Here is a 27,283-nt window from a genome sequence, read left to right on the forward strand (position 1 = left end):
AGCTTTTACTCCTTTGTGTCTCTAAAATAAAAATTATAGTTTTGCTGTTACAGACCTCAAGTCTGCTTTAAGATTGAAAATTTTGTGAGAATTCACATTTAAAAAAATTCTCCTTGCTGAAAAAGTTAAGAGATCAGGATGAGAAATATTCTGTATTTTTATATTCTTCAATTTTAATGGAAGTTCAAAGTAAAAATGAAATCATATGGATGAAAGAATTTGAAATCATAAAAATTCCCACATTCTTATGTGAAGGAAATACTTGTAATACAAAGGTAACAATATATTTTATTGAAAATAATAATTTTCATCTTATTTGAATGACTAAACATAACTTTATGTTGGTTTTTCTTCTTTTTAAAAAATCTAACAGAGAAGAAAATCACGATATTCAGACCTTGACTTTGAGGTAAGTTTCTATGGATTTTTAAATAATTTTAATTGCTTTGATTCAAAATTGACATACAACTCAACATATTGTTCTGCACTCTGTAGGGGCTCTACTCTTTAAAAATTAAATGAGAAGTCAAACATTTTTAATTAAAATCCATATTGTAAAACTAGTAGAAAAAAATTTTAACTTCTAATTGCCTTAGATGTATGCTAAACTGAGATTTTCCAGACATGGAATCCATTTTATAAATACTAAGATAAATGGGCAATTTATGGAGAGGATTTAATTAGATCAATTCAGTTTGTTGTGAGGTAAGAATGTTGGTTTCTTCGTTTTTCATATTTACAACAGTTACATTGGTTTCACCTCAGTGACTACCTGAAGAGAGCCTGTAAGAATGCTTTGGCTGGTTAGCTAGGCTTTCTCTGGGACTTGCCTTATGTACTGATTCCTCTTATTCAGGTTCTCTGCGCTACATTCCAGATTCTTTTTTTCAATAGCAAGTGTTGGTTCAGTGTGCTCCTATGTTCAGTAAATGCCTTTTTGCAGATATAAACAAGATGAAGATGTTCATTTTCCAATTTGCATTGAATTTATATTGATGTTGTAATATCGATGCTAGAAATTACCGAAATCATACCATTTGAGCAGCTTATGCTAAGCACAAAATTAATGATGTTTGAGCGTCACATAAAAGGCACTTATGCATCTTGATAATTAGATATGATTCATAGCCTGCTGACATAATTGGATATAATACATTATAAATTTCTCCAGCATATTTGTACTGTGTTGATGCTTACATAGAACTCGATACTCTTAGCTGGTATTCCTAAAATTATGGAAACCTCTCGGAATATGGGGACTCCTAAATCATTTTGTTGATGGAGATGAATGTTGTAGCTCAGCAATAAATCAGGTATCAAAAGTGAGACTTAGCAGTTTGTATTTACTACAATGGTAAACAGGCTCTGGTTTTACCTTGAATAGAGTCCTTAAAGAATTGGTCTTTTTTAGGAAATTTTTAGAGTTCAAGAAACAAAGTAATGATAACCTGGCTTCAATGACTATATGCCAAATTTCCTACTGATGTGTCTCAGTTGTAGCAGCCTGGCATGGGATAATAAACGTCATTATATCTTGTTTCAGGCTACAAAGAAAAAAACATTCAGCAATCTTCAGTTTTAGATTTCTTACTGCCTTTTAAGGGACATTTTTTTCCCCTTTTTCTTTAGTTAACCCAAAATTGAAGATCATTGTGTATATATTTTTGTCCTTAAAGCACGAAGTTATGTTAGTACAAAGGAAAGGAGATGGAAATTAACCCACAAGGCATCAGTGACAAAATATAGTAAAAACCTAGATCTACAATTAGGCCTCAGTGCAACCAACCAAAGCTATGTAATCACAAGCTCTGAAAAGAAATCTAATCATATTGTGTCACTTGGAGCATTAGAAAACCTATTCCTTTTTCATAGATTCTCTGTGGCAACTGGTAGACGATTCCTTAAGCTGATGCTTTTTTCCTGCTGCTTAGTATCTCAATGTATAGCCATGGTATTATCAAAACATTTGCTGAAAATGGAAGGATGTTGCAACACAACAACCCTAGATAGTTAGCTCTTCAATTGCTGTAGTTATTGCATGATTGTGAGAAGTGTAAAATTTGAGGGTGGGGTGGGGGCATTTTGAGATAGTACATTTTCTTTGCAAACCTTTTAGTGCCACTCCCCTTAGTCTATGTGCAATTACAGTTATGTGGCAGTTATCTCAGAAATGGTGTTCAGAAAAATTACTCCTGGCTTTAAATGCTGATATATTTTAGTATGATATATTTGTACTTTGTGGATTGTCCTAGATGAAGAACCTCACTTGCCTCCCTCCCTTTTAATTCAGGCTTGATAAATTTTGTTTATATCAAACTACTTGATAGTCCCCCAACTCCCACCCCATAAGCCTTCCCTTCCCACACAGTGGCCAACTTAGGCATTTTTGTCACTGGCAAGCAGATTTGCCTCCTAGGCTCCTGAAAATATCTTCCCTTTAGGCCTCATACACTCCCCAGAGTCTATACACAATAACAATATTCTCTTAACTCATAAATCATTGCCTGGTAAGTGTTATACCTGGAGAAAAGCCCTTTCATGTTGCCAGTCTCCAAGACAACACTGTATTTTTTTTAATAAATAGAGCAAAGTGTTGACTAGCCAAAATGGTTTAACATCCATTCTTACTTTCAGGAAAGGATACAGAGAACACTGTAGTGATACTCCTTTGTTCTGTGACCAAACCCTTTATTGGATTTGCATTCCCAGCTCCAAGCAGAGATCTGGTATATAGTGTCAAACTTAAAAATTAAACAACAAAGGTTATCAAGCAGCACGCAAGTTTATTTGGGAATTGCAATTCAGGACATGCAAGCCTGGAGAGGAGAAAAGAAGTTGGGAGGTACTGTTTTGAACAACAGTTCACTAGAGGAAAATAAGAGAGTTCCAAGGGGTGGCACCTTCACACTGGCTGCAGGAAAGGACAGCTTGCTGCTGCTGGGCCCAGGGGAAATATTCCTTCTGTTGAAACACAAAAGTTGTAACTACTGGTAGTATATGAGAGAGCTCCCCACTCAGGAATTCCAACCCCATTCCTTTGTTTATTTTCACATCTCTCCCTTTGGCCAAGATCTTAGCCTTAAAAAAAAAAAAATTGTTCTAAATTCCAGAGTTTGCTCCCCTTAGCAATGGCCTGGGAGATATAGGTGGAGATTTTATTTTTCCAGGCCAATGCCAGGGGAAAAAGAAAGACTATGTTTAAAGTATGAAGTCTTGATCAGGGTCTTGAGTGGAAGCAGTCTGCTTTGATGTCAGCTGCTTCTCTTGCAAATCTCCAGGGTTTGTACAGGACAAGATGTTTAGCTGTGTATGTATACCCCATTATTGAGCCCCTGAAGTCTGGCTATCATTTGGGTAATGAGGAGGACCTGGGATAGTTCCTTTCAAGGAGGATAAAGGGCAGTCTTTGTTCTTATTCATTCCAAATCAGAAGCATGGGGAAAAAAAAATCAGACATGTTAGAGTCATAGCCAGATATTTGAGAAAACCAGAATTTAGCATCTAGAACAGTTTATTAACAGGATTAGAATCTAATATAGACAAAAGTGCAAACATAATTTTTCTTTCTATACTTACCCTTTTTTTTTTCTTACCAAAGATAATCACAGCAAAACTAATTTGTTTGCATTACATTTGGCCTATTTCCACAAGCGTAGCAAGAATAGTGATTGACCCTATAAGATCTTTTCAAGACTGCTTTGCTAGAACCTTGTAAGCAAGGTGCCAGGGTGATTTTTCTGAGGAGCTTTATTGGCTCCATAAAGTCAGCCTTTGTTTCTTAAAAACTGTCCTGTCAAATCTGAGACTATGCACATCTCTCTCAAAAATAATACAATCAGAGCCTTGGTAAAATAGCCAATATTTCCAATTGTTATTACAAGGAGAACAGATTCTCATTGAATTTATGCAAATAACTAACTGCATTGCCATGTGATCCAAATTCTGAAGGGACCAGGTAGGGAGAAAAAGTAGATACATCTTTGTTTACCAAGTTATATTTTATCAAATTGCTCTATTTCATAGGTAATTTTAAAAAGAAGAAGGTGTCCTTTTAATGTTGAAAACAAAACAGTAAAGGACCAACAATGTGTCAAAACTAGAAGTCATAAAAATTATAATCATCCTCCTCAGTTCATTCTCTCATGTTGTTATTGTTCCGCTTGAATCCAGTTTTTTCATTAGTTCTGGAAATTTGTACCCAGTTCAATTTTATGATCTCAAAGTTATCAGAAACCTGCACTTTTTCTGAGCTCTGAGTCTCTTTGAAGATAAATCACTTCTGTAGGTTCACTTTTGTAAAAGCATTAGAGTAAAACTGTAACTCCCTGAAAATGACAAAAGACTTAAAATGCCCATTATTAAAGATCTGATGCAAGTTCATAATAATGGAATTGACGAGAAAATTTGGTTTTCTGTATAAGATTTTAAGATAATAACTGGAATTATGACTGATAACATTATACCAAGATACCAGATTTTCAGAAATTTCGTATAATTTCTATAATACTTATATTAATCACATTCACCTGCATCACATGACCTAAGATGGTTTATCATCACTTATTTTAAAATGTTTCTCATGTAATTTAATATACCAAATAAGCCTAATCGGTTTAACCTCTCTCTTTTTATAAGGAGAAAGAACAAATGTATTGAGATCTGTGTTAGGGACCTCTTAGAAAACTCAAAGTTAGTTCGAGGTCAAAAAGACTATTTAGAATTGGATTTTGGGAAGTTTGTCAAAAATATCAAAAGGTTTTAAAACACTTGGTTAAATAGGATCATAAGTCTATGAAACAATACTTAGTTATCCGTTTAACCATGGTAACAAGGGAAGATGTTAAAAGGCAAATATAGAAAGTCACATTGTTCTGAGTAAAAACTTACATACTCAAAGACTTGATGAAGACAGCAAATACATAAAATTATTTTAATGAAACAATCCTTTTTTTTTTAAAGCCAGATTACTTTAAAAAAAATTTTTTTAACGTTTATTTATTTTTGAGACAGAGGAGACAGAGCATGAACGGGGGAGGGTCAGAGAGAGGGAGACACAGAATCTGAAACAGGCTCCAGGCTCTGAGCTGTCAGCACAGAGCCCGACACGGGGCTTGAACTCACGGACCGCGAGATCATGACCTGAGCCGAAGTTGGACGCTCAACCGACTGAGCCACCCAGGTACCCCTAAAAGCCAGATTACTTTAAAGATAAAGGAAACCTTTTTACAATCTGTTATTAAAAGCAGACCAGTATTCCAAGAAAAATTTGTCCTTTTATCAAAGAAAAATTAAGGTTTAATTTTACATAAATACCCTATTAATATTAAAGCTTGTTTTTGAAACCCTTATAAAAAATTTTATCTAGCTTGATCATACATAAAAATTTTTCCCAAGATTTCATTTTTATAGACCTTCTACAACTTTCTATGTCCATCTTAGTCTGTCCTTTCTATTTCCCTCAACAAAAATGTATCTCCACCTCATACTTTTTCTTTTTTTCCTCATACCTTTCTAACCAAAAAACATACCCTCCTTTCTTTGTATACAGAGTTGTTTCCCTTATTATTTCTAGTAGCTTTAATTACATATGTTAACTAGAATTGTTAACACTTAGAAACCTTAACTAGAATCCTTAACCCTTAGAAACCTTATTTTTTAGTGAAAACTAAGCAAGCAAGCAATTATGAACTTTTACATTAGCATGTAGGTTGGTGGTTTCATGAATACAACTCAAAATTTCTAGAAACATATGCTTCTTCATAGTATAACTTTTCAGTGTGGCACAAAGCATGTTCATTTATAGACCCAAATATCTTTTTGTCTCTCTGTAAAAAGAAACCAAAATTGGATAAACCTATGTTCAGTAATTTTTCCATTTTCTATCTTATTTAGAAATAATGGCAGTATTCAATGAGTATCTATCATTTATTTTAACTTTAGCAAAACTAAAGTTTCAGGTGACCAAAATGTATTAGTGAAACTAAAAAGTTTACTTAAAACCTTTTTATCCTACTTAAATTTACTTTAATTTACTTGTTCTTAACAATTATGTTTAGATTACCCAAAAAACTTAATGAGACATTAGACGACTAGCCATCAGCCTAAGCTATTTTCTTGCTCACAAATTTTGTAAAAGAAATAACATGAACTTACTGTACTTTTAGTAAACCTAGGTAGAGCAAAAGTTTTATATTTAATGGTGAGAACTCCAAGGACACACATTTTAATTGAACTAACAAGCTAAAAATAGCTTTTATACCCAATATTTTTACAAATCATGTGAACCTGAAAAACATTTGGGTTGGTGTCTATTTATTTCTGAGAAATAGGTACATACACAGGTATGTACATAATAATAAATAATAATACGTACATATGTATTTCTGAGAAATAGGTACATACATAGACATTCATAAACACATAGATAAATGCAAAAAGAGACCTTAGAAGATACTTTAAGGTGTTTTTGTTTTTTTTAATTCACTAATCTCAGAAGGTAATCCATTTATAAACAATTTTAAGGATTCTCCCTGGGTTAAGTAAATTCTTCAATTATGACCCATAGTTTGGTAGATAAGGAAGTAGGAGGTATAGAGGATGTGGGAGTGGTACGGGAAGGAAAGAGGAAGCTGGTACTAGATAGAGACAAGGAGGACAGAGAAGGGAAAAGGTGACCTCAGAAGCCCTTGTCTCTACTTTGAATTGTTTGTTTCTCTTGGTTAACTTAGAAATCTTATTTTGCAAAGAGGTGATTTTAGACTCTTGGATATGTTTGGAAAACTCCACACACCAATTAAAATAGGCATCCTATTTAGTCTGTTTAATTTTAGAGCTGTCGTCCTCTAATCTGGTTGTGGAAAAACAAGTTCGGTGAGGTCAACAGTTCTCCACAGCGGCCACTGGAGTTCTAAATTATCTTTGGTTAAGTTGGTCCATTTGGTTAAGAATGTACATGAGGAACAGCCATAGTTTTGAACACAAAACTGGCCAGGGTCCCAGAAAGAGGACCCTCTGGAAAGTATTTAGATTCCATACTTTAAAACCAGAGGTTCGGCAAAAAAATGGGTAGCCACTAAAAGGCTGATACCTTCAAGAATAAAATCATAGAGCTCAACCAAAAGAAGGCTTGTCTCTGACAAGAGGCCTACCAAAACAAAAGGAAAAAGATGACTCAGAGAGAGTGCAAGAGGCTGAAGTGGGTACCATACACCATGCCTGGCGTTGTTAGTTCCTCAGGGGTTCATCTTCTTCAGATTCCACTTCTGACACCATGTAATGTCAACCTTAAAAATCAAACAACAAAGATTACTGAGCAGCAAATGAGTTTATTTGGGAATAGCAAAGGAATTGCAATTTGGGACATGCAAACTATGGTGAACAATAAGCAAGTCTAGATAACAGAGTGGGAGAGCATCTTTTTATGGAGGAAAAAGAGTTTGAAGTGGTGGCAGCTTCTCATTGACTGCAGGTCTGGGCAGCTTGCTGTTGCCAGGCTGAGAGGAAATCTTTCTTCTTTCTGCTGGGTACGCAGACTGTGATGAGTCATGGTGCATGAGAACTCTCCCTTCATGGATTCCTCACTCCATTTTGAATGAGGATTCCTTTATTCATTTTCACAGTAGTAGATATTCAATAAATTACTATGGAAAGAATGATATAAAATTGAAATTAGTCTAGTTTTCTTTAATAAAAAGTTATCAAACTCTATATCTGATTTGGAGCAGAGACCAGTTACTATGGAGTAAACAAAGACAGCCATACTGGACTTCAAGGATATTTACATGATATACAATTCAAGGAGATGAATGGTAGTTGGCTAAAGGCTAAAGTATGGAATGCTCAAGAAACCAGAAGCATATTATAATTCACTGAAACATGAGGTCTATGGATAAAAAGAGAAAGTAATTAAGAAACCATATAGTAAAGAGCTTGCACCCAAAGCGAAGAATTTTTATCTAATTTATTACTAAAAGCTGCTAAAGTGTTCTGTTCTATTGTGTTCTGTTTGCTTTTTAGTGAGGAATGACTTGCCCTGATCTGGAATTCAGAAAGATGACTATGGCAGTAATAGGAAGGAGAACGTGGAGTAGGGTGAATGGAGAAGTTGAGATACAAATTATGAAGTGACCAGTCCAGGCAAGAAAAATGAGGTGGTAGTAAAAGAAAGGAATGAAGGGACATGGTAGAGTCCAGATCTGGGGAATTTGGTCCTTAACTGAAAATAGGGGATCAGAAAAAAGAGGACCCTGCAGGTCTGAGCCTGAGTTTCCAGTAGTAACATTGACAGGTCTAGGAAAAGCAAGCAGACATCTAGTTAAGCCAAGTTGCATTCTAATACCTTGGGGATTAAGGTGCCTAATAAGATGGTAAATCAGAAATATCAGGCAGGTAGTTTAAATTGTCTGTCTTGAGTTGAGGGCAAATCTCAAGGAATGATTAGGAATGCAGTTACAAATATCTCAACTGCAATAGACAATATTATCCTTTCCATGTTACATATAAAATGGATGGAGAGGTATTTATTTTTATCTTCCCTTCTAAAAACATGAGGATCAACCTTGACACATTCTTCCATGGAAACATGTAGCCTCTTAAAAACACCTTAGAATGTTCCTTTGAATTTCCTAATGAACTCCACACATCCAGTAAACCTATGCTTCTCAAACTGGGGAGAAGTCATGGTGAGCAGAGAGCACAAGAAGGCATCAGTCCAGGATAATCATGGCCCATCATTGTGGGGACTTGAATTTTTAGATTTGGGGGAACATAAGTAAGATAAAATATTTTATATTAATTTTATATTGTTAACACAACTAAGCTATGGCACAGAAGATAAAAATTATATTATGTTCTAAATATAAAGCATTTCAATTTCCTTTGTCACTGATCCCCTGCAGTAAGTGCACTCTGTTAGGCAATCAGTACACTTTGAGAGGAAATGTTTGAGCAACCCAGTCCTTTGCTACATCCATATTTTCTATAATACTAAAATAAACTGTTGCAAATATCTGCAGCCAAGTATATCCTTGAGTGACAGTGACAAAATAAAAAATGATATAGACCTTACTCAGTTCTTTTTTAGATCCCTTGTCTAATTTAAGTCCTGAATATTTATTTATTCAAAGAGAAACATGCTTGAAACATAACTAGATGCTAGTAATGTCAAGCAGTCCATGGGGCTCCAGGTTCTGTCTTAGGGATACTCTGGGGCTCTGGCCAGAGAAAGGTATATAAATCATTCCCTTTTCACAACACAACTTCAAGAATCAAGATTAATTCCTGCAGTGTATGTTGCTTCCTTAACATTAGTTTTCATTTACTTCAGACTGTATTCAACAGCCCACTCTGTATTGAGGACTCCTATGCAATGCAAAAAAGAAGAAAAATAACCATAGGAGTATACTAGTAAATATGGACAATGACAGTATAGGTGTCTATATTCCTAAGGCTAGAAAAGGTAATTTAGGCAAAGTAGTGTCTAAATTCTGTAGCACATGATTTCCAGGCCCCTTACTCTAAAGTTTATAGTTGAGAGATTCTCCAACTTTTTCTAACAATCTGTTTCTAAAATTCTACATATAGAAATGCCTATCTTATCTGTAGTTTAGACTTAGTGATTCACACTTCTGAATTTGGAAAAGAAAACCTCCAAGTAGTTTGTTTCAAACCCACCTGCAGGCCCTTTATTTCCACTTGTATGGAAACTAAGAGATCACAACAGCATCAGAATGAGCAGGCAGGGTTTCCATCAGGGCCAATGAAAGAAGTCTTCTCTTCAGCAGGGAGACCTCAACTGGAGGGAGAGAAGGCAAGATTTATGATAGATAGCCTTCTATGTTACAAGCACCTTCCCTGGCCTGTATACCTATGCCGTCACAGTAATTTCATTTATCCTGTGGACATTTCTTGAGCACCTACTAAATATCAAACACTGTGTTAGGTGTCAGGGATACAAAGATAAATGTCCACAAGGTGTTCAGAGACAAGATATGGAGATCAGCCCTTTAAAACATAGTTGCAGTACTTTACGGGACAGTTGCAGGGTGATCAATATCCAGTTTATGGACTTACTACAGAAAGCACCAAACCTACCCTTGTTTGTTTCACCCGCTTTTCTATCTGAATAGGGCATAATCACAAATTTGAGTAATCTAAAGGAGGGTGCTCCCTGAATATGGAATGTTTCTAAACAGCACACAAAAAGAATTTACTTTGGATTCAAAATGCGTTCCAGCTGTCTCACCACTGATGCAAGCTTGGGAGCTTTACTTAGCCTACCTGAACTTCAGTCTCCTCCTAATCAACAAAGGGTGATAATGACTACTACCTTCCTGGTTATTGTGAGGATTGAGAAAGGTAATAATGGCTACCATTTCTTACATAGCTCTAACCTGTGTCCTCCAGTGATAAATGATTTATATCCCTTTTTAACTCTTCAGAACAACCCTATAAGGTTATTCTGACTACTAAAACTGGAGCTACAAGGAGATGGCATTTTGTGCCTCAGACCACACAATTTGAAAGTGATAGAACTGAGATCTAAATTCAAGTGTGTCCAGGCCCAGAGCTGTTAGATTTGACATGTCCCAAGTATTTATTCTAGAAGAGAGCCTGAGATAGGGTAGAGGTTCAAAACATACAGGTTTGTTCACACCCTGATTTTTTTGTCTAATGTCTGCAATTTCATGAAAGCACTTTACAACCTATCACTTTTTCTTTTATATAAACAATTAAGGCAGCCTCCCTTGAGTTACCAAGACATAAAATAAAAGATAAGAGTTTTATGAAATAAGCAGTTTCAGGAGATACTTTTGTGCAGTTAGGTTGCTGGTCCTCTCAGGATGGGGGTTCATACACAGCTTCAAAACATGTCACAATAACCCGAGTGCGAGAGAGCGTTACCTAGCATTTCTCTTTACTGCAAAAGATACCTATGTTATTTGGCAGGTATTATAACTAAAGCAACCTGAATTTTATATATAGTGTCAATTAGAATATGTTTTTTTTATTTAAAAAGAAAATCTACATGAGGTGTAGTTTTATCATCTTCACAAGGTTTTTAGAAAATTGAGTTTTTCACAGAAATCAATTTCTTTGGGACACAAGATGTGTTTGGGTCACAAAAGAACAAAAAAAGTGAACAGATAGACACTTAAGGTGAGTAAAATCCAAAAGTAGCCATTAAAATGGACCAGTAGAATTTATTGTATAGAAACTTCAAATTAGGTGGTTAAGACCATCAAAGGCATGTGTGCTGCAGATAAATAATTATTCAGACAAATAAATAAGGGGAAACCCTTATTATTTATGGAAACTAAAACCACAGCATGTTTTTATCCCAAAACATTGCTGGGTTGGAAACTCTCCAATATTCACTGTGATACTGGCTTTCATATCAATGGAAGCTTCCCCACTACAAAAGCTGAAAGGTGTACTTAAGTCAGTGAACAAGAAGGAATCATGCATGGAAATCAAACTGAGCCCATGACAGATATGTAAGCTCTTGATTGGCAGCTCTTATGTGGTACTTCTGTCAGAACCATCAGGCCATCATTGGTATGGTGATTTCTGGTTGTGCCAAGGTGACAATTTCAAATTAGAATGACTATCTGGCATGAGGATGTATTTGCAATTAATGTATCTAGGTAGGAAGGGGCCCAGATTTCAGCATCCAAATTTTTCTTTCCATCATTCTATGTAGAACATTGCAAATGTTTCTTGGTTATATAAAATTTGAGTCCACCATATATATTTGTGAGTATGTTCTAGCAACATAGCTCCTCAAAATAAAATCCGCTCAGTTCAGAATCAGCTGTGGCCTATTCAGTCAATAGGATTATAAAAAGTCCTATCAATTAACATATCCTAATTGCCGTGGGATATATTTAACACTTTGCTTCATTAAACATGCTTTATCCAATAGAAATACTTGGTTGCGAGAGACATAGAGCGACTTTGACTAACAAAAGAGAGCTTTGTTGGAAGGATATGGATGAACTGACTTAGCCAGCAGACATTAGGGACCTCCACTGACATTTCCACCACCATGACAAAGCATAACTCCCTGGTGCAAAGTTGGGTCCTCTCATGATGAAAGGTAAATGGAGACTGCACAGACAAAATCATCATAGGCCCACCTTAAAATGAGGAAGCTGTGCCAATAACATCAATTATCTTACAAGAAAATGTGTTTCTCGTCTTTGGAAAACAATCTCACTGAGGAAAGGGCATAGGATTAAAAATTATACTAGAAATTCTATGAATTTTATAAAATGGAAGAGAGAACAAACAAGATGAAGAATAACTGATTTGAGAATTTTCAACTTAAAAAAGAGTATGTAAAAATTTGGGAATCTGCCTCCCTTGCATTTATTTTAGCGAATTCCCCTATCACTTACTCTCATAGCCACACCATTTGTTTTACTTATCTCAGTTCTAAAATAACATGTATTTGAGTTCTTATGTGATTAATGCCTATGTCCTCCATTACATACCTCAAGCTGTAAGAGGGGAGAGACTGTACCGGATTTTGCGCACCATTGTTACTTCAGCATCTAGCACAATCTGTGGTGCTCATGAATATGTATTAACTGACAGAACAAAGTATCTTTAGAGAAATGTCAGTAGCGTGACTTTAGTCCTACTGCACCCTAGCAGATAATAGCTACATGGTAAGATTCATTATTATGAGAAACACTATTTGTAGTGTTAGAGCCACAGTTAATATTCTGATGACTATAGTTTTGTTTTAAAGGTATTCCTTGTAACACAAATCAGCATTTTAATCAGTGTCTTAGGCCCTGGTACTGCAAGGGAATATTTGAGTCCCCAGGGATAGAATGTATTTCATTATGTTTGCCAGTTTACGTGGTCCTCAAAATCCCTCCACTGAATTGCTTACGCAAATCCTCCCTCTCATAAATCTCCATCAGCCATTGCTAGTCAAATTATGTTTGCCTGGTGTTTCTCTGTAAATCCTGCAAATCTGTTTCCTGTACTCTCCCCAAAACTGATGGGAAGTTAATCACTCTGTAATTGCTTGCTATGTTTCATGTCCTCATCATGAGTAATGTTGCCATGTTCTCATCCTCAACCACCTGATTTGTCAACAGCCAACTCCTAGAACTAAGAGGAGCAACGATGAAAATAATTCGGTTAGAGCAAGACTTAAAATGTCGGAATTCTCTCATAAAAGTAGGCTAATGAAAATAGAACAAATTAGCTAAACAAAGTATTGCCTAACACAGATTCATTAAATATAGGAAATTAAATTTGGCATAACAAAATAAGACTTTTTCAAGTATGTTAAAGATTTAATTTGCATTTCTCTTTTGCCTTTTTTTTTTCTCAAGGAGATAGTGTTCTCTACAAGTGTCTTTTTAGAAGAAAACCAGGCATTATAGATCTTCCCCCAAAGATATATTTCTTTTCCTTTTGAAAATATTTGGTAATTAAAACAATAAACCACATGTTCAAACCATAGCTGAAGCATGAATATCATACACCTCCAAAACCCATATGAGCAAATGGTGAGTTATGAAGCACATGCTTTACAATACTATAAAATCTTACGCAAACATGGAGTCACAATCTTGGAAAATCACTGAAATATTGATTTTTAACTTTTAAAACCAAAATTGAAGAAGGTATTTTCTCCCTTAAAATAACACTTGTAAATACAAGGGATTTATTATCTCCTCTGTAAGCTGCGCTGTAATAGAGAAAGATTCAGTGCATGATACTTACCCTGAGGTCATTTTTATTTAGGACTGTATTTGTTGAGTTACGATGAAGTTGGGAGACAAGGATGTAACCAGGGATGAAGAGTATTAAGATATTTGTAACAGTGATTTGAGAAGCTCATCAGCTACACAATTTATGCTCTGAGTCCTTTCATTAAAATTCCGTACCATCTCGTGAACAAATATATGAAACCTATGGGTCAGATTTTCCTTCTGCAAAGCTCAATCATTATTCAAGGAAAGTGTAAGATTTTAGGTTTCACATATATTTCAGACACTTTAGTGCTTTGAGTCAGCCTTAAAAGGCAGTGCCTGGGAGTTTGCTCCCCCTTTAGTACAGCCGGCTAGGATTTTAGTGTTTATGGAAATAAAACATAAAAAAAGTAATATTTCCCATGACAAACATTGAGAGACTTGGGTGCTTTACAAGTCCAAATTTTTAAACATTTTTTTATATTATAATTTTTTGTAAAACAGCTTTAACTTTGAGTGATGAAAATCTTACAGAGGAATGACTGCTACATTTTTAATGCACCCACAAGAGAAAACTATGTTTTGGTAATCTTGTAAGTGGAAATAAAGCCAATTCTTCATGTTTAAGAAGTGCTGAGTAGGAAACAAGGATTGGCTGCAACTCATTTGCATTTTTGGTGTCTTTGGGGACTTCCTGGTTCCTGCCAAACTTGATTTTCCTTATTAGTTAAGGTGAACATCTTAAAGCTCGTTTTAAAATGTATAAATCAAATTAGAAATGAGAATGATTCTGTTCTCTTTTGCAGAAGGTCATGCATACAAGGAAGAGGCATATGGAACTCTTTCAGGAGCTGAATCAGAAATTTCAAACTTTGGACAGATTTCGGGATATACCAAATACAAGCAGTATGGTGAGTACACTTTGCCTCATCAGTGCCCGGCACCACACTGATGATGTGGCATGCCAGCTATTATCCTTGCTCTCCAGGAGCTTTTAATTGTCTTGTGAACCCAAAAGTGGCATACACAGGAAAAAAAAAATAATGCTCCGAACTGTATTTTGTATTTACTAAGAAACGAATTAGGAATGATACTCTTTAAACATTTTTATTCATATTTTAAACATTTTCATTTATAAGCCTTAATTGGAAATAGTTATACATCAAAAATGTGTTAGGTTCACCTTTTTTCATCATCAAAAGTCAGTTAATTCATATACTCAAATAGTTTTTCCATTTTCATTTGAATGTCTGGCATTTTAAGGTCATAAAATGTGTGTGTATACACACATAAAATGTGTATATATATTCATATATATACATATATATGAATATACACTCTGTTACCTGAAACAAAGTATTAGGGTTTGTCTCCAGGAGATTCACTTGTTTTATGACAAGAATTTTGAGAAACACATCAACATTGGAGACTTTGTTGATTGAACCATTTTCTTCTCATTCATCTGCACTACTACAATCTGAGTATTAGGAATTCATCAAATGGTATTTTGCAGTTACCATGTGCGTGACACAGTGATAGCTCCAGAGAAGGCTATGTAATTATTTGTGAGAGCACTGGATGGGGAGTCCAGAAATCAGTATACCAGTGAAAAGCTCAACCAAGAACTATCTGATCTTGAGCAAGTGACCCAGCTCAATTTTTCCTACATTGAACATAGAAATAAATAATTAATTAATGCCTTCTTTGGTTCTCATAACACTTTCCAAAGCAGCTAGGTTAAGAAGCTGAGATTCAGCTCTACCTGACTGCCATCTGACTCCACTGTTCCTCACTCCAAAAATAATGCTTTTGCTCTGCCTTACACCTTTGCAGCCCTCCCCCTCCTCCCAATATATATATGGTGTATATAAATAACTCTAAGAGACATGGTGTTTGATCACCTTCTAACTCTAGTGAGTCTTCTATAGTGTGTTATGAATCTAAGTCCTAGCTTCCTGATTAGTAACATCAGCTTATGAGAACAAGAATTTACATACTTTTATTTTTCTTGTATTCCTCTCAGTACTGGTACAATGCTGGTCATGGTAATTTATCAGTACAAAGCTGCTCTTAATTTATTGAATGTTTCTGATAGTTCCATCTGTGTTTGTTAAATGAAGATTATAAGAAATACAATAGACCTTAACTCTTAATTAGTCTGTAAATAATTCACATTTATATCAACCTATTTTTCCTCCATACAGCAAGAACCATGCATTATTTGTTATCATCAACACAATCCTGGGCATATAGAAGACACCTATATGTAATGAGTGGTTCTTTCTTATCTACTCTTCCAAATATTGGGCCGTCAATTTTTAGTTTTCCAGGCAAATGAGAATTGCACCCTTGAGATTAGACCTAAACACATTAGCTACTCATTTTGGAATATTGAAAGCTAACATTGAAATAAATTGAAGAAACGTCATTTGTTTAAAAAAAAGGAGAGGGTTATGTTTACAAATCTGAAGGCCTTATGCAACAGCTACAGCTGGCTGACTGCTATAATATGATTGTAATTTCCCCTAGTTGTATGGTCTGGGTATTAAATCATTAATGGCACAAATATCTGTATCTCAGTTTCCTGACAACCAAAATAGCCTCCTAATTACACTACATCCCTGCAGCAGCACGCCTTTTCTAGAAAAGATTTATAAATATTTATCATTTGGGAGGTTAGGAGTGGGAAGGATAGAGTTGTCATTGCTGCTTGACTATTGTCCTAAATATGAGAACAGAAGAAAAAAAGAGTTCCTTATTCAGTTTTGATTAATAATGAACATGTGAGTGAGTTCATTATCCTTAATTCAGTCATAATTCGTGTGGCACATTGCTAATGAAAAATTGCATAATTGGATACAGAAAGACATTTTCAAAACAAAAAATCTCAAAGTCTTTTCCTTTTTTTTTTTTCTGGCTACTAACTCACAACACCTGCCTAGCACTGCAAATGATGGTAATTATGTAGAATTTGGGGAATCAAAGGGAACCCAAAAGACCATTTAGTCCATTTCCCTGCTTCCAGGCAGGACAACATCTAAATAACACTACAAACAAAAGGCAGTGTTAAAAGAATTCTCTTATTTTGAGTGTGTCTCACAAACTGTTCACCAGCAAGATGTCTTTCCCCCAAGGAACTTCTCCAAATTCTTGCTTTTTTAAAATATAGAATAAATATATTCTCTTTCCCTTGTCCCCAGAATTGGTAGGTTGGAAGAAGGAAGGAAAGAAAGAAGAGAGAAAGGGAAGGAGGAAAAGAGAAATGGACGGATGAAGGAAGGGAGGGACTTGCCCAGAAGTGACAGCTAGTCTGCTCCTGGACCCATGAACTATGGAAAATTCTCAGGTGGCCCTGATGTGGTCCAGCTGGCCCTGAATTCTCATATTCAGCTAACATTCCATTTCTGTGTATACAGCCAAAGACCAAAATTAGCATTGTTGGAAGCTTCATGTATGTTGGCTTATATTGAGTTTATAATTTTTTTATTGGGGGACAATTAACAGCATTAGTTTCAGGCATACAACATAATGGTTTGATATTTGTATATATGCAAAATGGTCACACAGTTGATCTACTTTCCTCCTATCAGCATAGAAAGGTATGAAGTATACAATATTGTTGACTATTGTCACCATTCTGTATATTACATCTCCATGACTTATCTTAGAAGTGTGTACCTTTTGACCTCCTTTTCCCATTTCAGCTTTCTCCCAAACCCCCTCCCCACTGGTAACCAAGCTATTCTTTTATTAGTTTTGTTTTATTTCTTCATTTTTTTTATTGTACATATAGGCAAAATCATATGGTATTTGTCTGTCTGACTTATTGCATAAGCATAATGACCTCTAGTCTATACATGTTGTCACAAAAGGCAAAATTTCATTCTCTATGAGTAGTATTTCACTGTGTGTGTGTTTATATGTATGTGTGTGTATATATATACATCTTCTTTATCCATTTGTCCATAAATTGTACACTTGGGATGTTTTCCATATCTTGGCTATGTAAATAATGTTGCAATGAACATAAGGGTGCAAAATGTCTTTTCAAATCAGTATTCTCATTTTCTTCAGATAAAGACCCAGAAGTGGAATTGCTGGATCATATGATGGTTCTATTTTTAGTTTAGGATCCTCCACAGTGTTTTCCACAGTGGCTATACCAATTGACATTGCCACCAACAGTGCACAAGCTTTCCTTTTTCTCCACATTCTTGCCAACATTTTATATTTCTTGTCTTTTTGATAATAGCCATTTTCACAAGCATGAGATACCTCATTGTGGTTTTGGTTTGCATTTCCCTGCTGATTAGTGATGTTGAGCACCTCACCTATTATTCATCTGTATATTCTCTAGAAAAACATGTATTCAGAATCTATGCCCATTTTTTTGTTGTTGTTGTTGTTATTCAGTGTATGAGTCCTTTATATATTTTGGATGTTAATACCTCATCATATGTATTATTTGCAAATATCTTCTCCCATTCAGTTAATTTTTTATTTAGTTGATGGTTTCCTTTGCTTTGCAGAACCTTTTTATTTTGATGTAGTACCATTTGTTTATTTTTTCCACTTCGTACCATTGCCTTTAGAGTCAGATCCAAAAAAAAAAAAAAAAATGTTGCCAAGACCTGTGTCAAAAAGCTTTCTGCCAATGTTTTTGTCTTGGAGTTTTATACTTTTTAATCTTATCTTCCAAGTTTTTAATTCATCTTGAGTTAATTTTTGTATATGGTAGAAGACAGTAGTCCAATTTACTTATTTCACATGTCTCTGTCCAGTTCTTTCAACACCATTTCTTGAAGAGACTGTCCTTCCCCCCATTGTCTATTCCTGCCTCTTTTGTTGTAAATTAATTGAACATATAGGCATGGGTTTATTTCAGAGCTCTTTATTCTGTTCCATTAATCTATATGTCTGTTTTTATGCCAATACTATACTGTTTTGCTTACTATAGCTTTGCTATATAGTTTGAAATCAGGGAGCATGAGGGCTCTAGCTTTGTTCTTTTTACTCCAGATTGCTTTAGCTATTTAGGATCTTTTGTAGTTCCATATAAATTTTAGAATTGTTCTATTTCTGCGAAAAATGTCATTGCTCTTTTGTTAGGGATTATATCAAATCTATAGATTGTTTTGGGTAATATGACATTTACACAATATTAATTCTTCCAGTCCATGAGCATGGCATATCTTTCCATTTATTTGCGTCTTCTATAATATCTCTCATCAATTTCTTATAGTTTTCACTTTGTAAGTCTTTTACCTCTTACCCCTATTTATTCCTAGATACTTTATTCTTTTTGGTGGAGTTGTAAATTGAATTGTTTTCTTGATTTCTCTAATACTTTGTTGCTAGAGTACAAGAACACAAAAAATTTTTGTGTATTGATTTTGTATCCTGCCACTTTACTGAATTTGTTGGTTGTAAGTTTTTTGGTGGATTCTTTATGGGTTTTTTTTTGTTTCGTTTCGATTTTATTTATTTTTTTTTTTAGAAAGAGGGCACTAGTAGGGAAGGGGCAGAGAGAGAGGGAGACAGAGGATCCCAAGTATGCTCAGCACAGAGTGCAGTGAGCCTGATGCAGGGCTGGAACTCAAAAACTGTGAGATCATGACCTGAGTCAAAGTCGGGTGCTCAACTGACTGAGCCACCCAGGCACCTCTTTACAGTTTTTTACTCATAATTTTATGTTTTTTTTCCAATGTGGATGTTATTTATTTCCTTTTCTTACCTAATTGCTTCAGCTAGGACTTCTAATAGTGTATTGAATAAAAGTGGCAAGAGTGGGCATCTTTGTCTTGTTCTTGATCTTAGAGGAAAAACTGTTAGCTTTTCACCACCAAGTGTAATGTTGGCTGTGGGTTTGACATATATAGCCTTTATTATGTTGTGGTACATTCATTCTATAACCACTTTGTTAAGAGTTTTTATTATGAAATGATGTTGAATTTTTTTAGATGTTTTTTTCTGCATCTATTGAAGTGATTATATAATTTTTATCCTTCATTTCATTAATGTGGTGTATAACATTGATTTGCAGACATTGAACCATCTGTGTCTCTGGAATAAAGCACACTTGATCATGGTATATTAATGATCTTTTTAATGTATTGCTGAAAATTCATATCGCTAATATTTTGTTGAGGGTTTTTACATCTGTGTTCATCAGGGATAATAGCCTGTAATTTCCTTTTATGTGGCATCCTTTTCTAGTTTTGGTATCAGGGTAATACTGGCCTCATGAGTTTGGAAGTGCTCCTTCTTCTTCAATTTTTTGGAAGAGTTTGAGAAATATTGGTATTAAATCTTTGATTACTTGATAGAATTTACCAGTAAAGCCATCTGGTCCTGGACTTTTGTTTGTTGGGAGGTTTTTGATTACTGATTCAATCTCCTTGCTAGTAATCAGTCTATTCATTTTCTATTTCTTCATGATTCAGTCTTGGAAAATTGTCTGTTTCTAGGAATTTTTTCATTTATTTTAGGCTGTCCAATTTTGTTACATTTGTTATGTCCAATTTGGCATATAATTGTTCATAGTAATCTCTTATGATCGTTTTTTTTATATTAGTTATAACATCTCCTCTTTTATTTCTGATTTTATTTATTTGAACCCTTTCTCTTTTTTTCTTAGAACAAGCTCTTTGTTTCATCGGTTTTACTATTGTCTTTTTTAATCTCTATTTCATTTATTTACACTCTGATCTTTATTTCCTTCTTTCTGCTAACTTTGGGCTTTGTTCTTTTTCTAATTCCTTAAGGTGTAAAGTTAGAATGTTTGAGATATTTCTTGTTTCTTGAGGTAGGTCTGTATCCCTGTGAACTTCACTCTTAGAACTGCATTTACTGTATCACATAAATTATGTTTTATATTAATTTTTGTCTCAAGGTATTTTATTTCTTTGATGTTATTTTTGTGACTGATTTTCCGTTTCATACAATTGTGTTCTAAAAAGATGATTTCAGTCTTCTTAAATTTATTGAGACTTGTTTTGTGGCCTAACAAATAACCTATCCTGGAGAATGTTCCATGAGCACTTGAGAAGAATGGGTATTCTGCATGTATCTATTAAATCCATTTTTAATGGGTCATTTGAGGCTGATGTTTGACTTTCTTTCTGCATGATCTATCATTAATATAAGTGAGGTGTTATAGTCCCCTAGTATAATTGTATCATTATCAATTTCTCCCTTTAGGTCTGTGGTAATATATGCTTTACTTATTTACATGCTTCTAGGTTGGGTGCATAGATACAAATTTATATCTTCTTTTGGATTGACCCCTTTATCATTATGTAATGCCCATTGTGTTTTATTAGTCTTTGTTTTAAAGTTGATTTTGTCTGACTTAAGTATAGCTACCGCAGTTTTTTCGTGGTTTCCATTTGCGTGAAACTTTTTTCATCCCTTCACTTTTAGCCTGTGTATCCTTAAAACAGAGGTGAATCTCTTATAGGCAGCATAAATGTGTCTTGTTTTTTTATCCATTCAGCCACTCTGTCTTTTGGTGGAAGAATTTAGTCTATTTACATTTAAAGTCATTACAGATAGGTATGTACTTAATTGCCACTTTTATAATTTGTTTTCCGCCTGTTTTTATAGTTCTTCTCTGTTCCCTTTGTCTTCTCTTGCTCCCTTCCCTTGTGGTTTGATGCTTGTCTTTAATTTTACATATCTACTATAGGTTTTAGCTTTGTTGTTACCATGAGACTTACACGTATCAGCCTATATATGTGCCAGTCTACATTAATAGCAAGTTAAATTTGCACACATTCTAAAATTCTACATTTTAACTGCCTCCCCCCGACATTTGATGTTTTTGATGTTACATTTCACATTTGTGTGTGTATGTATTCCATAACTAATTGCTGTAGTCATTATTTTTACTATTTTTGTATTCTTGGTTGGGATTTTTGCTTTCAGCACTTTGAAATGTTGTTTCACTTGATGTTGTCCTACAGGTCCCTTAAGCTATCTTCACTTTTTGATATTTTATGTGTGGTTCTCTGTTTGGTTGAGTTCTGCTGCTGGATACAGTAGCTCTTCACAACTAAAGCAGTATGGGCCTCAGACCTAAAGGACATAAATGTGTCCACACATTTGTGAACAATGGCAAGAACCACAGTACAATTGGGAATACCATGGGAGGCCAGAGGAGATGAATAAGAAAGCCAACCTTATTATTACCCAGTAATAGAACCTCTCAGAAATTCAATCAGTCATATATTGGCAATAATACAGTGAAATTAGAGTCTAGACATTGTGACAAAGTCTTAAACTCATCATTTTAGTTCATGGATCCATGGTGCTTGATCTTCAAAATATAAATGGAAAATCGCATCTGTTCCAAACATAATGAAATCCCTGTTTTCAAAGCAAATGAGCAAATACCTTGATACCTTGAATTTTTTTAGGACTGAACTAATTGAACTTTGTCAAACTAAGGATTCCCAGAAAGCTCCTTTAAGACACAGCCTTTGTCTAAGATGGATAAATCCTTGCTGTGGCTTGATTCAGCAGAATTCACATCAGTGAACCTTTCAATTAGTGACTGATTATTCAGGTCACTGTAGTGCCCTGAAATGTTCAACCATTCCCTATTGCCTACAAAGTAAATTCCAAATTGAGTGCCCTGGAATACATTGTCCCTTATGATCTGGCTTTCAGTTCACCTTCTACCTAGTTATTCTGTTCTTTTTCATTCCAACTAAAATAAATTGTTCTCAGAGTGGTCCTATTTGCATGTTCTCTGGATTTTTACTTCTCAGTATGCATGCCTGTTCAGCCACCCAACCTCCAATCACACGTCTTTATGACCAAGCTCATCCTTCTATGACAATTCTAATGTCACTTTTCTCAGAAAGGTTTATATGCTTTCCATAAAAGGAAGCCTTATCTCCACCCTTATCTGCCCTCCTTCCACACTTTTCCTAGATTATAGACACAGATATAACTATATATTTTATACCTTCATTTAACTATAAACACCTTATGGTAAGTATTATTATATATAGTAACCATTTATTAAATACTGGGTGTTATGCTAGGCCCCTTAACTTTTTTGTTTTTGCAACCCCACTATATAGGTAATCTGCACATGTTGCCAATTCCTTTGGCCCACAATACAAAGTATATCTCTGTTCTGCCAACGTTAAAGTTGAGGTTCATGGAAACCAAGTCAATTACTCAGAATTACCTTCATATGAAACAGAACAACTGGAATTTGGATCTGCGCGTGTCAGGCTTTAAATCTTAAGCTTCCTAGTGAACCATGTTGGTTTTCCATCTTTATTCTCCCTAGTGTCTAATATGATGCCCAGCACAGAGCAGCTGATAAATATTAGTTGAAGGGAGCAAGGAAGGAGGGGGAAGGGAAGAGTTACAAGACTATACAGTTCATAATACTTTAGGATAATAGACTAAATCAGAATTAATCCCGTGCACATATCCTAAAGATTAAAATTTTATCATGTCTTAACAAGTAGCTATTTTCTTGTATGTCTTCATGATTAAGGCTAATAAGTGTTAAAAACTATCTAATGTATTGAAGGGTATAATTTAATTTCTAGTTATGATAAATATTTCTATAGTTTGTCTCTTCTGTTGATCTATACTTGAGAATGATTTTTAATATAGTCAGGGGAACCCAGATAATCATTCCAGTACCTGTTTTATGTTCCCCCTGCTAATTAATTACAGTCAGTTGAAGGCTAGAATTTAGGGTAGAAGGGGGAGGAATAAAGGACACATTCAACAATTATAGCTGGTTAAGTGTTGTAGTCTAACTTGGTCTAAAGAGAATTCAGTCATGATTTCCTTCTTGTTCTTTGATGTTATTCAGCTTAGTCTATCACATTCAAATTCCCTCATTTTACAGAAATATTTAAATAACACTATGTAAAATAAGTTCACTGCTAAATCTTAGCAAAATATCAGGCTATAGAAACTTTGAATAATGTCTATTCATATTTATTGAGCCCCTACAACATGGAGGTCTGAGTGGAGTCATAATTAAGCAGATCTTAAATCTTAGGTAGTAAGAGGGTGTGTACTATGAAACATAATGAAGGCTGGCCTGTGGACATTATTTAAAACCCCTTATATTGCTGGATATATTTTCTAAAAATCTGTGCTCTTTGAAGGGAAGAATGATTTTTGCTAAATTAGTGTGCTACCCAAATATATAGAAAGTTGTGGGGAACTTACAGCAGGGAAGAAAATAGATTACACAAGGGACACAGTAGCATTTTAATATTCTAAAAAAGGATAATTTCTTGAATTTGGATCTGTATGTAACTAAGCAAAGTTAATGAAATTTAGTTATGGCCAGTTTGGGGACTGTTTTTCGTATTACATAATATGCCCCATTACATATCCTCAAATTTTGTTTATCTCACCAAAGCTTCAGCCAAAATACTTAATTTTTCTACATCTAAATGTTTATTTATTTTGAGATAAAGAGGAAGAGAGAGAATCCCAAGCAGGCTCCGTGCTGATAGCACAGAGCCCTATATGGGGCCTGATCCCATGAACTGTGAGATCATGACCTGAGCCAAAATCAAAAGTTGGACGCTAAACCAACTGAGCCACCCAGGCACCCCAAATTTTCTACATTTAGTCTTAACACTAATGCTCCTTCCTACCTGAGTATAGAGCTATACTGACATCTCACAAGACACTCAAAACAAAACATCATCTACTTTGCCTTCCAAAAATTATTCCATTCCTTTGATTAGTGGAAAATTTTAGAATAACATAAAGAAGGTGTTCATCAGTTTGTTCAATGAAAGAAAACTAAAATCAAAACCATTTCCTGCAGCTGGCCACAATTTCAAATCATCTCTGAATCATACAAACTGGATTAAGGTCACAAGCATGCTGTCTTCCTGGGAACTTCAACAAGTGGCAGTCCTTGTCATCAGATAAATGACTTTCCTCTCCTCTCTTGTCAACAGGAAAACCCAGCACCAAACAAGAATCCATGGGACACTTTCAAAAACCCCAGTGAATACCAACATTATACCACAATCAATGTCTTAGATACAGAGGCAAAGGACGCTTTGGAACTGAGGCCAGCAGAGTGGGAGAAGTGTCTGAATTTGCCTCTGGACGTGCAGGAGGGTGACTTTCAAACAGAAGTTTAACAAAGTCAAAATGGACTGAGGTGGACATAAAAAAATTTATTGCACTGACACTTAAGACTTGGGAAGCCTGACATTTCTATCTGGACAGTGTGACTATGCTGTGTCAGGACCTTCATGTGCCAAGTGTCAGTGGTGTTTGCGTATGGGAACTTCTCACTAGTGAGGCTAGTGGAGAGAGGACCAGGTGTACAGTTCTGACCATCCTGTGTTGTAAGTACCCGTGGAATGGATTTGTAAGGTAATCTTTATAGATAAACCTCAAGCAACGATTCATGTTGTGACCGCTTCATATGGTTTAGTTTTCAAAAAACTTCACCATGAAGCACAATGTATATATTTATGCAGTTTTTAAAGTTTATAACAGTCTGTTTGGCCATTACTACACTTTTTACTTTATAATATAAAAGCAAAGTTTTTGTCATTAAATGAATGTTTGTTGAGCTACATTCTTCATTGCTTTAAATGCAATAAAGTAATAATCTCACTTTTATATGAATAATATATTTCACATCTTTATTATTGCAGTTTTCTCTAGAAAGCTCTGAGTAGCTTTCTCTGCTGCAACTGTGTATAAAATATTTAAAATGTTGTATGGTGTAAATAAACTTTTGTCTACATATCAGTTTTTTAGTGCATTTTATTTTGGATTTGTTGAACAGAAATTTACATATTTATAAATTTTTTTTCAATACAGATACTGAAAATGTATTCACAGTTTTAATAGCATACCGTTATTACTCCTTTGAGGCTAATGATTTCTCAAATGTAATAGTAGGTTTGTATAGTGCTTCTGTATTTTCTACTCAAACATCCTTTGGAACAATGTACCATGTAAATGGGGCTTGTCAGAAATCTGCCATCATACTCTTACCTAAATATTATGTTTTTTTCTATATTTTTGTGGCAAAAAGACAACTACTGGTAGGACACAGTATGTTGCCATACAAAACATAATACAGGGAAAATGTTTATTAGAAGTAAGAAGTCCATTGCATGTTTCACAAAAGAAACTACTTGTACTATAGTTTTTCATAGCATACACAAAAAATGAACTTATTCAGGACTTTTAAAAAATCTTATCTGTATATTCTCTAGTGGAAGGAAAAGGGGTGTGGATGTGTTTGGTAGACACTTTATCTCTGGTTTGAAAAGTGGGAAGTCTGAGGTGAGCTGACTACAAAAGGGCCCCCAGTGTCCTCTGTTGTGGAAAGCCACACCGGTGATGTCTCCTGCTTTCTCAAAGTCTCATGAAAGGAAACATGGCACAAAGGATTTCAGCAATTTTGCCATCCTTTTAACGGATGATGAGATTGTGACTTCCAGGCTGAGGAACTATAGGGAGTGGAAAGGAGATCGGGGTCTTCAAACTTCCGAGAATGTTTATTTAGATTAGTTTGTCGTTAAACCTAAACTGCATGGTCTTCTGTGGTCTGTCAGAATCCCAAGTGAGCTGGCTCCGGCTACCCATGACCTGGGGGACCCGGCCCTGAAGGCCATGAGTCCAGGCAGAGACAAAGGTGCTTCAACACTCAAGTGCACCACTAAGCTAGAGCCTTAAAAATGCCCAGCTCAGGCTGAACTCCTGTCAGATACTTATAATGTTCTCAATGTAAAGATGTTAAAAATATATTTTTAACCATATTTTAAAAAATAAAAGCAACATCAGAATATAACATAACTAAGGAGTGATTTTTCTATAGAATAAACTTCATGCCAATTATAATGTAATTGTAATATTAAATGCTTATTAAATTTATAAGATGACTTTCTGGTGATAGAAATATTTAGTCAATTTCTCATTCTCTTCCTATATCCATGTGTCTATAAATACACACATATATATACATATATGTATATGTACAGACCTATGTGTAGGTGTAGATATACATATGTGTACTCAGGCTTAGCTCCATCTCAGTGACCCATTGAGTGAATGAAAACCATGTAGGCAGTTTCCCATTTCAAACTGTAAGATCTTGATTGGAAAAAACCCTTAATAAGCGTATATTTGAAAACATAAATTCTATGTTTAAAAAACAAATTCAATATATTAGACTAATATTTCTTGTAAAGCTACAACAGTCACTGCCATAAAATGAAATCTTACATTTTTTTCACTTCTATTTTTCTCCAGTTCTAGTAACTCAATATTACTGTATGAAAATTAACCAGAAATTGCATACTTGAAAATGTTAGGGTAACTTATTTGTTACTCTAAGAGGGATGCCAAGTTGTAGTGGTGCTTTTTGTTTGTTTTTTAATCTAGAAGGGAAAAAGTACAGGCAGGTCAATAAGTATCAAGTCATCTTAATTTTAAGGAAGCTCTCTTTTGAGTCTACTCCTTCTAAGTTTCCACTGCACACGCACATCCGCGTCCTCTGCCAAAACTGCCTCGCAGCTGTCCCCTTAGACAGCCCTGGG

The 27,283-nt window shown here is 35.0% G+C and overlaps 1 protein-coding gene across 2 annotated transcripts in view; it reads left to right on the plus strand.

Moving 5' to 3' along the window:
- Positions 1 to 25,237, plus strand: part of LOC102972589 (adhesion G protein-coupled receptor B3) — a 361,405-nt gene extending 336,168 nt beyond the window's left edge. For both annotated transcript variants that reach the window (XM_042986617.1, XM_042986618.1), the window contains 3 exons: positions 374 to 409; positions 14,522 to 14,626; positions 24,674 to 25,237. In XM_042986617.1, the coding sequence (XP_042842551.1) occupies positions 374 to 409; positions 14,522 to 14,626; positions 24,674 to 24,862 (330 nt within the window). In that variant the 3' untranslated portion in view covers positions 24,863 to 25,237. The remainder of the gene's footprint in view (positions 1 to 373; positions 410 to 14,521; positions 14,627 to 24,673) is intronic.
- Positions 25,238 to 27,283: the final 2,046 nt, after the last annotated feature.

The sequence above is a fragment of the Panthera tigris genome, chromosome B2, assembly GCF_018350195.1.
Source record: "Panthera tigris isolate Pti1 chromosome B2, P.tigris_Pti1_mat1.1, whole genome shotgun sequence".
NCBI classification, from domain to species: domain Eukaryota; kingdom Metazoa; phylum Chordata; class Mammalia; order Carnivora; family Felidae; genus Panthera; species Panthera tigris.